The 17,492-nt window shown below is 47.2% G+C and overlaps 1 protein-coding gene across 1 annotated transcript in view; it reads left to right on the plus strand.

The window, feature by feature from the left end:
* The window catches only part of tln2b (talin 2b), a 297,300-nt gene that overhangs the window by 135,283 nt on the left and 144,525 nt on the right, over positions 1-17,492 (plus strand). Inside the window, exons 3-4 of the mRNA XM_043680129.1 lie at positions 9,486-9,657; positions 11,447-11,544. Of these exons, the coding sequence (XP_043536064.1) occupies positions 9,522-9,657; positions 11,447-11,544 (234 nt within the window). The 5' untranslated portion in view covers positions 9,486-9,521. The remainder of the gene's footprint in view (positions 1-9,485; positions 9,658-11,446; positions 11,545-17,492) is intronic.

Genomic DNA, 17,492 nt, shown 5'->3' on the forward strand with positions numbered 1-17,492 from the left:
GGGTGGGTAGCAGTGGGAGCGCGGGGACAGGGTGGGTGGGTGGGTGATGGTGGAAGCGCGGGGACTGGGTGGGTGGGTGACGGTGGGAACGCGGGGACAGGGTGGGTGGGTGGCGGTGGGAGTGCGGGGACAGAGTGGGTGGGTGGCGGTGTGAACACGGGGTGGGAGTAGAAAGTCAGCCGATATTTCCAAGAATCTTTTGTGTCTTTATACCTTGATGGCATTTGGATTTTGGTGATGAATTATGTATTCCCTATCCTGAATTGGTCTTGCATTCAATCTGTTCAACAGCATTGCTGTGGGTCTGGAGTCTCAGATAGGCCAGGCTGGGTGAAGATGACAGATTTCTTTCTCAAAGCAGGGACCAGTGGACGAGAAGATTTTTTTTTAAAATAAAATTTGTTGATGGATATCACAGTCAGCAACATTCCTTCTAATTTTCATTCCAGCTCAGCGGGTCTCTGAGGTAACAGAACCTTCTGGAACCTTGGAGCTGTTGACGGCCACCATTACTAATGGTTAGTTTTTTAAAAATTCAATCATGAGATGGGTGTGAGTGGCCAGGCAAACATTTATTGCCCATCCCTAACTGCCCTTGAGGGTCAACCATTTTGCTGTGGGTCTGGAGTCATGTAGGCCAGAGCAGGTAAGGATGGAAGTTTCCTTCCTTCAAGGGCATTAGTGAACCAGATGGGGTTTTCCAACAATTGATGGTAGATTCATGGTTGTCAATGGACTCTTAATTCCAGATTTTTATTGAATTCAGATTCCACCATCTGCCGTGGTGGGATTTAAACTGGGGTCCCCAGTGCGTTTCTAGATTAATAGTTCAGCAATAATACCACAAGATCATTGCCTCTCCAGGTTTATTCAATTCCAGATTTATTAAGTTTAATTTATACTCCACAATGGGATTTGAACCCATGTTGCCAAAGCTTTGCCCTGAGCCTCTGGAATACTGGTGCCACCTGGTTGGAAGGTGTCTTTCCTTCTGTAGCCATTCCTCCTGTGCATAAAATCCATTTGCCTTGCACTGTTTTCACTCTTTGTGTGTTATTTGCTATCTTAGAGTCTGACTATATTTTGTCCTGCGCAGTTCATCCCATAAAAGAGCAAACCCATCCATAGCCAATAAAAATTCTAGCCTTGTAATAATTCTTGTTTTAAAGCAGAAATGAGTCTGAGGCCATTTTATTTCCTTGTCGGTGTACAGGCGCGTGTTCTTGAGCCTTTGTAATGAGCTAAAGCTGCTGTGTCGGCGCAGGGAGGTGAAAGCTGATGGATTGCTGCACTGAACGGGTTCCAGACCCGCTTTCCACATAAGGAGAAGTGACACCGCCTTTCTGTCAACCTCAGCAAATACAAAACCCATGTGACCTTGAGAGCAGGGTCGGTTCTGGAGAAGGTGCCAAGCCCTGGGTCGCGGACTGTCGTGTATAAATCAAATGTCTGCTTGACCACGGTAGAAGTGATCTTTCAGAGCACAGCTCGTTTATAACTTAGCTGCTGCTGGCTTTGACCTCAATCTTGGACTGTTCCCCCCCCCCCCCCCCCCATCATTGTGATTGTTTGAGTAAAACACGCAGTATGGCATCCTGACCACGCAAGCCACTTAATTTATCGGTGGCTTGGTTTACCTCATGAGAATGCTTGCAATGAGAGGTTTTTGGCACTTTTAATTGACGCCTTATATAGTACTGTTCCTCAGCTCATCGTCAGAGGCTTCATTTAAAGATAAAGGTAGAATCAGTCAAGGCAACAGGGCCTAGAGGCAGAATCAGCTAAACATGGACCTCCGGGAGAGCCAGCCAATGATATCTATGTGCAAAAATGCAGAATGAATGAAGATACCAGAAGTAATCCTACTGTCTGGCTGCCTTCCTCCGTATCAACGTGATTTTGTCTTGTAATGTCGATCTCAAGAAGTGCATCGATGGGCTGAATGGCCTGCTTCCACACTCCAGGGGATTCCAAGATCCCCTTCTGCTTGTGGACAATCGCGCAGGAATCCAAAATCTACTGCAGTCTTTCTCATTTAACTCTGTTCATCTGCAAAGGAAGTCTTGGTGCATTGTGGGAGCATGCGCATCTTTGAGCCAGGAAGCTGCGGACTCAACAGGAGGCAACGGCCGAGTGGTATTATGGCTAGATTATTGATCCAGAAACTCAGCAAACACTCTGGGGACCTGGGTTCGAATCCGACCACGGCAGATGAATTGAATCCAGTAAATAAACATCTGGAATTTAGAATCCACTGATGACAATCCATTGCTGGTTGTTGCAAAACCTATCTGGCTCAGTAATACCCTTGAAGGAAGGAAATCTGCCATTGACTCCAGGCCTACGGCAACGTGGTTGACTTGAAGTTGCCCTCTGGCTCACACTCAAGGGATCATACCTTACCGACAATGTCCTAGTCACCAACGGCTCAGATCTAAGCTCTACATTCCTGCCATGTCCAGACATGAGTGCTGGTGGACAACTAAACATAATCGAGAGAGAAAGCTGAAGTTCAGAAGCCGTGATATTAAAGTAGCTTTGGTTGAGATGAGAAACGATGAAGGCAAGAAGTCATTTGTAAGAATGGTGTCTGAGAATATTTTTATTCTAAGTTGAGATAGATTCTTATCACTGATGAGGTGGAAGGTTTTAAGAGTATGTGGAGTAATCCGATCAACATGACTTTTACACAGCGAGTGATTCATGTGTGGAATGTACTTCCAGAGAAAATAATGGAAGGGGGTACAATTACAAAATTTAAGAGACATTTGGACAGACACATGAATAGCAAAGGTTTAGAGGCGTATGAGCCAAAGCAGGTGGGCGGGGGTAGTTTAGTTTGGAATTATGGTTGGCATGTACTGGTTGGCCTGAGGGGTCTGTTTCCGTGCTATATGACTCTCTGACTCTGAGTGAGTTTGTATATTGGATGTATTCTTGATGGAGAAGAGGTGGCATGGTGGCTCAGTGGTTAGCACTGCTGCCTCACAGTTGCAAGGACCCGGGTTCAATTCCAGCCTCGGCTGACTGTGTGGATTTTGCACGTTCTCCCCGTGTCTGTCCGGTTTCCTCCCACAGCCCAAGGTTGTGCAAATTAGGTGAATTGGCCGTGCTAAATTGCTCATAGTGTTCAGGGATGTGTAGGTTAGGGGCATTAGTTAGCAGTAAGTGCGGAATAATGGGTGCGAGGAATGGGTCTGGGTGTGTTACTCTTGGGAGGGTCGGTGTGGGACTTGTTGGGCCGAAGGGCCTGTTTCCACACTGTAGGGACTCTAGGATTTTAAGAGAATATTGAGGGATTCTATGATTAATGTTCTTGACTTCTAAAGGGCCGAGATAATGTTGACTATGGTTTCACCTTGTCTGGACTGTAGAATGAGAGAACATACCTGCATTGGAAGCGGGTATATTCGACACCAATCCACGGAAACAACATGGCAGCGAGTGAGTATTAAAGCACCAGGACAGGCCGCAGAGGGAAATGGATGATGTGGATTCATCCCAATGCAAAATCAAATGGCCTTCTTTTGGAGATGAAGATTTTCCGATAAAGTTGATGAGTCATTGGAGACGTGGCACAGTGAATGTGGGCGTGCATTTGGGAGGAGCAGTTGATTTGGATCTTTAGCTCCCAATGTTCTCCGAAGCTGGTGGTGGAGGGGGTGTTCTTTTCATGTCGTGTCTGGCTCTGTTGTAGGCTTTGATAGAGAGAGAGAGATCTGTGAGATAATCAGGAGGTCCATCACTGTCATACCTTGTGATCACCAGGAGAGCAGAACAAGCTCAACTGTGGACTTCTCATATTCACCGACAGCTGTGAAAGTATTCACAGGCTAATCGGTCTTGTGCAGGTTTTTCAGTTCGCTCTTGTCGAGTGTGTTTTGCAAATTTAAAATCACGCTGCCGATAGTTTTGAAGAAAGCCGGTTCAGTTATTAACAATTGCGCAAATAATAAATTTCAACCTTCTGTCGCAACCATGTTTGAACTGGATGTGTTTGAATGTTGGAAGGCACAATGTCATTTTATTGTGTTCCCGTGGAGAACCAACCTCACCAGAGAGTGCACTGAAGTTTTCACCCTCTCCTTCACTGACAGCACCATGCTCAGAATCTGAGCTCTGTTCCAATGTGGGTTTGAGATTTCCTCCATAAATTGGGCCATTGGCTTACCTTCGCCAGTAGATATGAGACAGCTACTGTGTTTGCTTTCAAGGGTTTACACAGAGACGCTTCTATGCTTTAAGTTCCCTGCAAACCCAAGGGGTGAAGAAATCTCCGGAGGGACTGCTGCTATCCCAAATCAACTCGGCGAGGAAACCTCACATCCATTTCCAGATTGGCAGATGCCTGGTTGGAAGTTTGGAGTGTCAGGGTGTAGTGGCTAAGGTGCTTCGGGTGATCTGTGATGTGGCAAGAAACTTGAAGACATCACACTGTTGGTGTGGGAATGTTCATCAAGGTGCACATTGCAATGTCAAGGCTGAGCCTGTGCTGTGGTGCCAATGGATATGATACGTGGTGGTTGTAGCAAGGCTTCAGTCTACCTTCTTACCAGTGCTGAGCATTTCAAGGACGCAAGGCCAAGGATGAAGTATATCACATTTGTGAGAGTGTTCACTCCCCACCTTAGCTGCTCACTTCCCTCATTATTTTGTGGCGATAGACCAGAACTTGACACCAGCCTGAGCTGCCTCTTGTTAAGCGAATGTGGCGCACGCACGTTCTGCCAATCCTATGAAAGAAATGCTAGGATCTGCAGCGGGCAAGCTTCTGAGTCGAAAAGTGTGGTGCTGGAAAAGCACAGCAGATCAGGCATTATCCGAGGAGCAGGAGAGTCGACGTTTCGGGCATAAGCCCTTCATCAGAAACATCCTTGAATGTTAGTGAGTTTCGAAAATATCAACTAGCCACAAAGTGACATGACACACTCTCACTAGTATCCTTACATACGGATGAGGAAGAACACCACTTCTACTGGGACAACACATCCATCCTAGGACAAACCAAACAGACACACGTACGAGAATTCCCAGAAGCGTGGCATTCCAACCAGAACTCCATCAACTTGGATCCTGTTTACCACCCCCTGAGAAAAATAACAGGAAATGACACCACCATCAGAAACGATGTCACCACGGGAAATGACATCACCAACCCAACTAAAATCAAACATATAAATAGAAAACAGGGCTACACCACCAGTGCTTCATCCGGAGGCTCACTGAAGATGTTACCTAATATGGTGACGAAACGTCTGAAAACGACCCTTCCAGCTCAGCGAGCAAACCTACATCCAGATCCTTGAATGTTGCCTGACCACATTCCTGATGAAGGGTTTTGCCCGAAACGTCGAGTCTCCTGCTCCTCGGATGCTGCCTGACCTGCTGTGCTTTTCCAGCGCCACACATTTCAACTTTGGCTCTCTGGCATCTGCAGTCCTCACTTTCTGTCAGTGGGCAAGCCAGTGATAGGCTTGAGCAATAACTGTACAGCGTCAAAGGGAACTGCAAGTGTGGGTTCAGATGAGCCAAGTCCCACCTGACCAAGTTTGTTAATGACCTTAGAAAGATTTAGAGGAGAAATAGAACTGATTGTCAGACAATTCGGCATTCCCGAGGACTTGTGAGCCAAGTGTTTGAGGAAAAAAATGGGATGAAGCAACCACAGGCATTGGGTTTCAGGAGGGTAAAGTGTTGTCATTTCTGCCTTTGGCCAACCTGTTCCATCTCTGTGAAATTGTCTACTGCTTTCTCTGTTTTATTAGCACTTCCCTCCGCAGTGCAGCCATTTTCAGTGTTTTATAGGTAGGCTTCACTTCGTCAAGCCCGTGTGTAACTTCAGAGCTGGTACTGGGGCTGCACCAGACTGTGAGATTGTTATTGGGAATCCGGGTCGGGCAGGGACCAAAGGCAGACCCAGTTGGAGGACCCAACCAAAACTAACCAGTCACATTACTGATTGCAAGCCTGTTGCTGGTCAGACACATGACCCTTGTACCATGTCAAGTGGCTGTTATTTTGTGTAAATGTTGGAGACACACACTCTACTTTTTCTCAAGTTTAGTACATGATCGTGTTTCAGCCTTGCTTTACTTCCGAATTTATTAGCCCTTCCTGGAGTCCAGGTAATGAGGAGGGAGTTCCTGAATGTACATAAAAAATGTGTCTGTAATGTTTCTGACTGTAAACTTGTAGAAGTTTCCATTTATTTACACCATGCCACAGCAATGCAAGCTGTTATTACTAATGGGCACAAAGTGATCTGTTGGAGTTTTGATTGAGGTTTTCACAGTTAGGAGAGGGCTGGATCGATTAGGTCAGGAGAAGCTGCTCCAGTTGGTAAAAGGAATGAAAGGCAGAGGGCACAGATTGAAAAATAAGCAACCATAATGTGAGAAACAACTTGGCAGCACTCTGTCAGCACTGATCCTCCACAGTGTGGCACTCCCTCAGCACTGATCCTGTCACAGTGTGGCACTCCCTTAGCACTGACTCTCCAACAGTGCAGCACTCCCTCAGCACTGACCCTCTCACAGTGCGGCACTCCCTCAGCACTGATCCTCTCACAGTCTGGCACTCCCTCAGTACTGACCCTCTGATAGTTCAGCACTGACCCTCAAACAGTGCGGCAGTCCCTCAGCACTGACCCTCGGACAGTGCGGCAATCCCTCAGCACTGACCCTCGGACAGTGCGGCAATCCCTCAGCACTGACTCTCTGACAGTGCAGCACTCCTTTAGTACTGACCCTCCATCAGTGCTGACCCTCTGATAGTGCAGTATTCCCTCAGTGCTGACCCTCCGATAGTGCAGTATTCCCTCAGCGCTGACCCTCCGACAGTGCAGCACTCCCTCAGCACTGAGCCTCCGACAGTGCGGCACTCCCTCATCTCTGACGCTCCGACAGTGCGGCACTCCCTCAGCACTGACCCTCCGACAGTGCAGTATTCCCTAAGCACTGACCCTCCGACAGTGCAGTATTCCCTAAGCGCTGACCCTCCGACAGTGCGGCACTCCCTCAGTGCGGTACTCCCTCTGTACCAATCCTGTAACAGTGCAGCGTTCCCTAGGTACCCACTCTCCGACAGTGCAGCGTTCCCTATGGGCTGACCCTCTGATAGTGCAGCGCTGTCTGAGCATGGACCCTCTGACAGTGTGTAGCTGTCTCATTGCTCATCCTCTGAGCATGAGGCACTGAGTGGGTGCTGACCTTCTGACAGAGTCACACTGTACTGAGAGTGCCAGCTGGACTATGTACCCACGTCCCTGAAATGAGACTTGAAGCCACAGCCTTCTATCCCAGAGCAGTGTGTGCTTCCCATTAGATTACTTACAGTGTGGAAACAGGCCCTTCGGCCCAACAAGTCCACACCGACCCGCCGAAGCGTAACCCACCCATTCCCGTACATTTACCCCTTTACCTAACACTACGGGCAATTTAGCTTGGCCAATTCACCTGACGTGCACATCTTTGGACTATGGGAGGAAACCAGAGCACCCGGACGAAACCCTCGCAGACACTGGGAGAATGTGCAAACTCCACACAGACAGTCGCCTGAGTCGGGAATTGAACCCGAGTCCCTGGCGCTGTGAGGCAGCAGTGCTAACCACTGTGCCACCGTGCCGCCCTAATGAACGCGGAATGGTTGGTTTTGGTGGGTGATGTGCAAAGTGAACCCAACTCTATTTAATTGATCACTCTGCTTTTCTATTTGGAATGAAAATAATTTCTGATCCTGGCTTTGAATCACTTTCCTCAAATAACTCTCCCCAGATATCTATAATCCAGCCAGTCATGAAGCAGTCCGAGAATTTAAGGCCAGATTGAAGATGTCAGTGTGTGACAGGATGTGATGTTGGAGGTATTTTCCAGCTTCTATCTGTAAATGAAGTGGATTGCTGTGACTGTTGATTCAGCATCCATCACTGCCTCAGGATTAGATGTCAAATCAATGGAAGAAGCTGTCAATGAGCTTTCCTGCTGTATTTCTCACCATGCTCCGTGAAGAGTAATTGCTCGCATTGTAAGGCGTCTTGTTAGATCATCGTGCAGTGAATACTCTTCTCAGGCCCTACATCTGTTGGCATCTCAGGATCACTCAGAATTGCCGAGAAAAGACACGTTAATTGGCGCATTCCCCATGGTAACGCCTCGACCAATCAGAGTCGAGTTGCTAACCAGTGAGCGCTCTCCTCTCATCCATTATGAATGTGGTTCCCCCTCCCCAACATGTTGGCATTCTTGTGAATTGTCCTGATGACTGCAAGATGAAAAAAAATTGTCAGAATATCTTTTCCCAGCAATGCTCAGGTTCTGAACAACCAAACAATGATTTATGAGGAAAATGTTCATTTTGATCCCATTGGTAATTTTTCGGAATTTACCTCCCATTGTGTAGTGCTTGATCGTTCTGTTGCTTTTCATAGAATCCCTACGGTGTGGAAGCAGGCCATTTGGCCCGTCAAGTTCACGCCGGTCCTCAGAAGAGCATGCCACCCAGACCCACCTCATTCCTGTAACCCTGCATTTAGCATGGCTAATCCATCTAGCTTGCACATCCATGGGCAATTTCCTACGGCCAGTCCACCTAACCTGCCCATCTTTGGACTGTAAGAGGAAACAAGTGCACCCGGAGGAAACCCACACACGGGGCGAATGGAATCGAAGCCAGGTCCCTGGCACTGTAATGCAGGAGTGCTAACCACTGAGCCACCGTGCTGCCCATGGTTGATTCTCAAGTTGATCTGGATGACTGTCTTTGTACACTCCATGGGTTACTTTCGGGAAGAATGCGACCATGAACTGCCTGTAGATTCCCTTTCAATTCCTGATTTTATGAGGGATGGCTTGGCCAGCATTTATTGCCCATCCCTAATTGCCCAGTTAAGAGTCAACCACATTGCTGTGGGTCTGGAGTCACATGTAGGCCAGACCAGCGAAAGACATTAGTGAACCAGGTGGGTTTTTCCAACAATCAACAATGGATTCACAGACACCATTAGCCGCTTTATACCAAATTTTCATTAGATTCAATTTTTACCATCTTCCATGGCGGAATTCAAACCGGGGTCCTCAGAGCATTGCCTGGGTCTCTGGTTTAACAGTCCAATGATAATACCACTAGGCCATTGGTTCCCCATTTGGGAATGCATCACCTCTTTTTATTTTACAGTGTCACCGGGCCAAAATCCTGGAGCTCCGCTGAGCAGCATTGAGGTTATACCTATACCCCAAGGATGGTAATGATTCAAGATAGTGGCTCACTACCGCCACCTCAAGGGAAAGTGGAGGTGTGCAATAAATGCTGGCCGTTGTTTGGTTAGAGTGGTCCAGGAAAAGCACAGCAGGTCAGGCAGCGTCCGAGGAGCAGGAAAATCGACGTTTTGGGCAAAAGCCCTGGCCTGGTCAGTGATGCCCGCATGCAGTGAAGGTGGTAATAAGTTTATATTGGTGCGAGAATGAATCTCTCTTGGTTTGTTTCCCCAGGCGTGGTGAGGGCCTGATCTCCGTTCGCTTGGCACCATGGTGGCCCTCTCGCTGAAGATTTGTGTCCGCCAGTGTAATGTCGTCAAGACGATGCAGTTCGAGCCCTCCACTGTGGTTTACGATGCCTGTCGTATAATCCGAGAGCGTGTGCCCGAGGCACAGATGGGCCAAGGTGAGAGCACACGTCCTGATCTATTACTTGGCTGTTGGTTTTATGCTCGCTTTTTCTGTCACGGGCACCCGTTGTCACTCAGTCTCTGTGTAATAAAGAAATGTCCCAGTGCAGAAGTGAATGGGTTAATCAATCAGCAGTATAACAACTACTTGGATTTATACGTTGACTGTTCATGTACAGTGTATCCAGGCACATCAGAGGCCAGACATCAAGCCTTGTGTCAGGTAAAGGCAGGATCGAGGTTGTATTTACTGCGGTGGAGCGGCACGTCAAGAAGTCTATGGGGGGGTGGGGGGACTTCCAGAACTTTAGGTCTCAGCTGAGGTAGAGCCAGAATTTGAAGGAATTGCGCAGATCGTGGTGAGTTGTGAGGTGGGGGTGTGGGTGGGGGTGTTGTGGACTGCAGAAAATTCCAGAGAATGTGAGTGAAGTCCCGCAATAATCCAAGACAAGGATGACTATCGACACCTATTGAGGTGTTGCTGGTCTGGAACTGGTGGAGGTCCATGTTTTGGGAACTGGTACAAACTGAGCGAGGCAGCTCTGAGTAAATCCACTGCTGTGGGCCTGAGGTGAGATAACTGAAGAGAGTGTTGTTTGTTAATATAGCAAGAATTAAGCAGGCAATCAAAATTATTGAATGTAAGTATAAAATAGGATCATCGAATCTTCACTGTGTGGGAGGAGGTCATTTGGCCCATCAAGTCCACACTGACCGTCCTAAAAGCATCCCATCCAGAGCCACTCCATTCCAATAATCCCACATTTCCCATGGCTAATCCATCGAACCTATACGTCCCTGGACACTATGTGCAATTCAGCACGGCCAATCCACCTAACCTGCACATCTTTGGATTGTGGGAGGAAACCCAGGCAGACACGGGGAGAATGTGCAGACTCCACACAGACAGTCACTGTGAGGTAGCAGTGCTAACCGTTGAGTCACCGGACTGTCCCATCGGAACAAAAGGGGGAATAGGTTGAACTGGTGTATGAAGGAGCTGTTAGACTGAGTAGTTAATAAACTTTCTACTTGCAATGAAAAGCATCTTAGTTTCTAACTCTCAGGCTGGCTTGGATTCAAGTTGACATTACTCGCCTCGAATTGTCAAAACTGACAGCTTGAATCTATGTTTTTGCTCAGTGAGAATTATGAGGAATTCTGCAAAGAGATTACTGCACAGGGGAGGAAAGGAAGGGAATTGTACATCCACATTCCTAGTTGATGTTCCAGTCTAAAAATGGTCCTTCCATTTGATGGGGGGGGGGGGGCCTGGTTAATCCTGGCTCCAAATGCCTGAAGAACCAGGAAAGGAGAGGCAATTCCCGAAGTCAATTTCCAGCAACATGGCCCTTTGGCATTCGGGGCCTGTAGCAGTGAGAGCCGGGGGAGAACGTGCAGGAGGAGAGAGGGAACCTGAGAGGACAGAAGGAAAGGGCAGCGGCAGACTGGGACTGTGAAGAAGGGGGTTGGAGAATACGTCAAGGGGAGGCCAGCATTTTAGGAGGAGTAGGCAAGGGGTGGGGAGAAGAGGGCAGGGAAGGAGAGGAGAAATATCAATCGAGGAGTGGTCATGGGAGAGGTGGTGGGAAGATCAGGAGGAGACGGGAGCTGGACTAACTGACTGTTCTGAGCTGTACTTTGGAACAGGCACCAGGGTACAAATGCAAAGTTTTGTTTTTAATTTCACGTTTTTGTCTTTGAATGAGCTGTCGTTTTTGGATACAAGTGCAAGTTGATTCATCGCAGAACTATTTTGAGGTCTTGTTTATTTCTGTTTTACAGCCTCGGATTATGGATTGTTCCTGTCCGATGACGATCCAAGGAAAGGGATCTGGCTTGAATCTGGCCGCACTCTGGATTATTATATGCTTCGTAATGGGGTCTGTCTAATCTTTTTCTCGGCTTTATGAAATATTAAGACTGTCAATCAGGATCATAGTGTGACACACTTGTATGTACCAGAAGCTATATATAATAACACGTAGAGTCCGATTCTCTGCAGACAGAGAACATGTATGCTGACTGCACCTAATCCATTTCGGGGCAATGCCTTGACTGATTGAAGTCGACCTGCCTTGCTTAAAATTTAAACACAGCTTGGCAGTTAACTTTCAGTCATAACTAGGCGGAAGTGAGGACTGCAGTTGCTGGAGATTAGGGTCAAGATTAGAGTGGTGCTGGAAAACCACAGCAGGTCAGGCAGCATCCGAGGAGCTGGAAAATCAACATTTCAGGCAGGAGCCCTTCATCATTCCTGATGAAGGGCTCCTGCCCGAAACGTCGATTTTCCTGCTCCTCGGATGCTGCCTGACCTGCTGTGGTTTTCCAGCACCACTCTAATCTTGACTCATGTCAGTCATAACTAGCTGCTGCACTCTTCATGACAACCAACCCACGAGCACTTGGACAGTATTGCTTTCCCCTCAAATTGGTATTTCTTGCGAATTGTCCTGATGAGTGCAAGACAACACCATTCAACAAAATGTGTATTGGTTTTCAGCAGTACTCAAGTTCTGAGCAGCTGTTGATGAAAAGCTGTGAATAAATCCTAGTCACCTTTCTAATATCTTCTGCCTGTTGATTTTTTTATTGGAGTTTTCATAGTGCAGCAAGGGTTAGATGGTTTGGTCGAGTTGAGTATGATTGGGAAGAGTCTGACTTCATAGATCAGGATTGAGAGTTACATCACAGCAGAGATAGTGGAAGCTCACGGCACAGATCTTCACTGTCATTTCTGTGGGAAGCTTCACTTGATATTGATTCTCAGTGTGTTCCTTGAGGATTTCCTTGTATTTGTAGTCTCCCATTCATAGATTCATACAATGATGAAGCACGGTGTGAGGCCATTTGGCCCATCTTGCTGGTGTTAGCTAGGAGAAAGTGAGGACTGCAGATGCTGGAGATTAGAGTCGAAGAGTGTGGTGCTGGAAAAGCACAACCGGTCAGGCTTTTTGGAACCGGCATAATATTAGTCCCACTTCCTTGATGTCCCCCTACACCCTGAAATTTCTTTTCCTCTTGAAGTGTTTATCCAATTCCCTTTTGCCGAATCTGTTTCCATCTCTTGCCCAGACAGAAGGTAACAGATTGCAGCTCATTGGGTAGTTTGCATCTGAGTGAACATCTTGGAGCAGGGCACTTCTCATTGACTCAAACAAAAGCAAAATATTCATGTTCTTAACAATTGGTCAAACATTTGGTTCAAGCACTTCCCATCGCATCAGGAACTGTTCAGTGACTGTTGAGGCCTGAAACTGTTTCTGGTTGGAGGTGGGGAGAGCTGCCAGATGTGATGAGTCACCACGTGGAGCCCTGCCCAGAGATTTTACAAACTTTCCACTCATTTCTTTTTGTAATTTAATGCTCATTGTAGTTTAATGAAGAACAATTCCTTTCTGACAGTGAACATGTGTGAGCTGGTGGTTTAGTGGTAATACCACTGAACGAGTAATAATCCCAGTGATGTTCAGGGGGCAGCGGTTCATATCATACCTTGGCACAGGGTGCAGTTTGGAGTTCAGTGCAAGTCTGAAATAGAAAGTACGTCTAATGATGATCATGTAACCACTGATTGCTGTAAAAACGCATCTGGTTCACTCGTGTCCTTTAGAGAGGAGAATCTGCCGTCATTACCTGGTGTGGGCTGCAGGACGGACACCATGTTGCTGGTGTATAGGACATTGGTGATGCCACTTTTGGAATGCTGCATTCATTTCTGGTCTCCCAGCTATAGCAAGGATGCTGTTAAACTTGATTTGGAGGTGCTGGTGTTGGACTTGGGTGTACAAAGTTAAAAATCACGCAACACCAGGTTATAGTCCGACAGGTTTATTTGGAAGCACGAGCTTTCGGAGCGCTGCTCCTTCATCGGGTGGTAGTGTGAGTTTTAACATTGTTAAACTTGAGAGGGCTCAGACAAGATTCACAAGGATGTTGCTGAGACTGGAGGGTTTGAGTTATAGGGAGAGCCTGAATAGGTTGGAGCTATTTTCCCTGGAGTTTCGGAGGCTGAGGGATGCCCTTCTAGAGGTTTATAACATCATGAGGGGCATGGATAGGGTGAATAGCTAGGGTCTTTTACCCCCAGGGTAGGGGAGTCCAAAACTAGAAGGTTTAGGCTTAAGGCGAGAGGGGAAAGATTTAAAGAGGACCCGACGGGTAACATTTTCACGCAGAGGGTGGTGCGTGGATGGAACAAGCTGCCAAAGAACATGGTGGAGGCTTGTACAATGTCAACATTTAAAAGGCATCTCGATGGGTATATGAATAGGAAGGGTTTAGAGGGATATGGGTCAAGTGCTGGAAAATGGGACTAGATTAGGTTGGGATGTTTGGTTGGTGCACACAAGATGGACCGGGTGATCTGTTTCCATGCTGTATGACTCTATGATTCAAAGTTTGTGAGAAGATTTGTAGCTCGGGTGCTCGTTGTTGTGGTTCTGTTCGCCGAGCTGGGAATTTGTGTTGCAGACGTTTTGTCCCCTGTCTCGGTGACATCCTCAGTGCTTGGGAGCCTCCTGTGAAGCGCTTCTGTGATCCTTCCTCCGGCATTTGTAGTGGTTTGTATCTGCCGCTTCCGGTTGTCAGTTCCAGCTGTCCGTTGCAGTGGTAGGTATATTGGATCCAGATCAATGTGCTTATTGATTGTCTGGACTCTATGATTCCAGACCCACAGCAACATGATTGACTCTGAACTGCCCTCAAGGCAATTAAGGATGGACAATAAATCCTGCTGTAGGCAGTGATGAACATGCAATGAACAAATAGGGAAATGAAAGGGATTGAGATGGAAATTTTAAGTTATAGAATCCTTACAGTACGGAAGCAGGCCATTAGGTCTTCAAGTCCCACCTCCGACCCCATCCCTGTAACCCTGCATTTCCCATGGCTAACCCATCAAGCCTGCACATCCCAGGGTGCTGCAGACAATTTAAGGGAGATAGGTTGCCAACTCGCGGAGCATTTCAGAGAACATCTCTGGGATACGCACCAAACAGTCCCACCGCCCTGTGGCAGACCACTTCAACTCCCCCCTCCCACTCCACCAAGGACATGCAAGTCCTGGGCCTCCTCCACCACCAAAACCTAACCAACTGACGCTTGGAGTAAGGACGTCTCATCTTCTGCCTTGGAACCCTCAAACCACCACAGCATCAATGTCGATTTAACCAATTTCCTTATCTCCCCTCTCCCCCACCTCATCCCAGATCCAACCCTCCAACTCGACATCACACTCTTGAACTGTCCTACCAGGACATCGTCCTCGTCCTTCCCACCTGTATGCTCCACCCTCAGCTCTGACCTATCACCATCACCCCACCCCCACCTGCATCTATTTATCCCCTTCCGAGCTACCTAACATCCACCACTCAGCCTCTGATGCTCCCAGCCCCAGCCTATTAAGCCTCTCCCTGTAGCTCAAGCCCTCCAGCCCTGGCTAATTTGGGGTTTCCCAACTGGGGGCCGCGACATGAGATTTTTGGGGCGCAGGATCTTCAACGGGAAGCTATGGCTGAAATCAAACTCAGACTGTGTGCTCACAAAATCCTCAAACGCCTCGTGCTTTCTCTCACAGTTGGGCTGTTGCAGCAGATGAACTTCAGACAATCTTCACCACACTGAACTTCCCCTTCCCTCTCCCTCTCCCAAGCCAGGGGCTGATGGTTAGCATTCACTCCTCCCTGCTGTGACTCCATTTTACCCCTCCTAGAGTTTGTGGCACCCTACGGTTTGGGACAAGTTTGAGCTGCTGAGTGAGCAGGACAGGGGGTATTTTAGCTCCTCAATGGGCAAGGGTCCACAGTTTAGCTTGAATAACACATCCCTGCACTCCCACAACAATCACGGACATTAACACCCTCCTCCCCCACGTTTTCCCCAGGAGTTTATAAAATCATGAGGATAGGATAAATAGACAAGGTATTTTCCCTGGGGGGGTGGGGAGTCCAGAACTAGAGGACATGGGTTTAGGGTGAGAGGGGAAAGACATGCAAGAGACCTAAAGGTCAACATTTTCACACACAGGGTGGTACGTGTATGGAATGAGCTGCCAGAGGAAGTGGTGGAGGCTGGTACAATTACAGCATTTAAAAGGCATTTGGATGGGTAAATGAATAGGAAGGATATAGAGGGATATGGACCAGGTGCTGGCAAATGGGACTATAATGGTATCTGGTCGGCATGGACGAGTTGGACCGAAGGGTCTGTTTTCATGCTGCACATCTCTATGACTCTAGAATGTTCCGGAAAGGAGGAGAATGTGTTCAGGAATCAATTGAGAAGAAACTTAATATGGTGCAAGAGTCTGTTAATGGAAATTGTTGGATTAAGTGTCACAATATGGGCACATGGCCATAAGATAGCGGAGCAGAAATTAGGCCATTCGGCCCATCGAGTCTGCTCTGTCATTCGATCATGGCTTTGTCAACCCCATTGTCCCACTCCCTCCCCGTAACTTTTGATCTCCTTGGCAGTCAAGATTTTATCTATCTCTGTCTTAAATATACTCAGTGACCTGACCTCCACAGCCTCTGTGGCAATGAATTCCACAGATTGACCACTCTCTGGCTAAAGATGTTTGGCAGTCACAAACCCTGATGAACAAGGCAACAGATAGACGCCATGTTAGCATGATGGTGACTGACGCTATTAGGAAGTGATGTCATAGCTGCTGACCGACTGTAATGGAGAACGAGGGACCAGAGTGGGGTGGAAATTAGTTACAAACATGCAGTAAGGTGTTGACTCCATCTCCAAATGAACAATCCGTTGATCAGCGAGTGAAGTCTGTCTTTTACATTGATGTAGAGGTTTGCCCTTTGACCCAGAGTAACTTCAAGGGGAAGGATCAAATCCCAGAATGCATAGCTGCATGTTGCCAAGGAAGTAGGATTGGTGGGCTGTAGCTGAATCGGGTTACGTAGCTCCCAAGCTGCAAGGAATGATTGGCTGCTTGGGTTAAGGGCTTGGAATCCTAGGCATGGGAGGAATTTGACTGACAAATGAAGCAAACCTATTTCAGAAACCCCACCTGTCAAAGAAAGCAGGAATGCTGTTAGTGAGTTCAATGCCTTCTCATTTCACTCTATCAGACATCTCACTATGAAGGTTAGTGCCTGTGTTGGCAATTTATGTTGTCTTGTTAATCCCGTGATTAATGTTTGTTAAAGTTTTTCTTTCAGGTTGAGAAACAGGTGTTGGCTATAAAATGACAAGCAGCAATACTGGCGATGGAGGCTAGTGAAAGGAGCTGTAAGACTTAGGAGTCAATAAACTCCACCCACACAGGAAGGTGTCTTGGCTTCCTGCCTCACTGGCTTCCTTGGATGCAGGTTGACAATTTAGGTCGTTGACTGTGTGGCCATTTATCAAGACCATCGAAAAACATAGAAAATAGGTGCAGGTGTAGGCTATTCGGCCCTTCAAGCCATGACTGACCTGCAACGTAATTCCAAATACCACTGTGCAGCAGTTGTTTGTTTCTGGGCTAGTATCTAGAGGCTAAAACTGATGATCTAGAGACGTGATTTCAAATCCCAGCATGCAGCTGATGTCAATTTAAATCTGAAATAAGCTTACATACCATCACGTGTTTCAAACTCTTTAAATTTCTGTTCTAATTGGATTTATTTTCATCTTCATTTCTTTTGAGTAATGAATTTCTGTTTTATTGTTAGACTCGAATCTGCAGTATTGTGTGTTTGTATTTCAGTGAGGCACGAATTCTATAAAATGAAAAGAAAGTGCAGTCAAGCCAGATTTCAATCTGAGATCTGATTTGCCCTACAATGACATCAATGGGAATCAGACAAATGCTATAGTGAAGAAT

This window comes from Chiloscyllium plagiosum, chromosome 40 (assembly GCF_004010195.1).
Source record: "Chiloscyllium plagiosum isolate BGI_BamShark_2017 chromosome 40, ASM401019v2, whole genome shotgun sequence".
NCBI lineage: Eukaryota > Metazoa > Chordata > Chondrichthyes > Orectolobiformes > Hemiscylliidae > Chiloscyllium > Chiloscyllium plagiosum.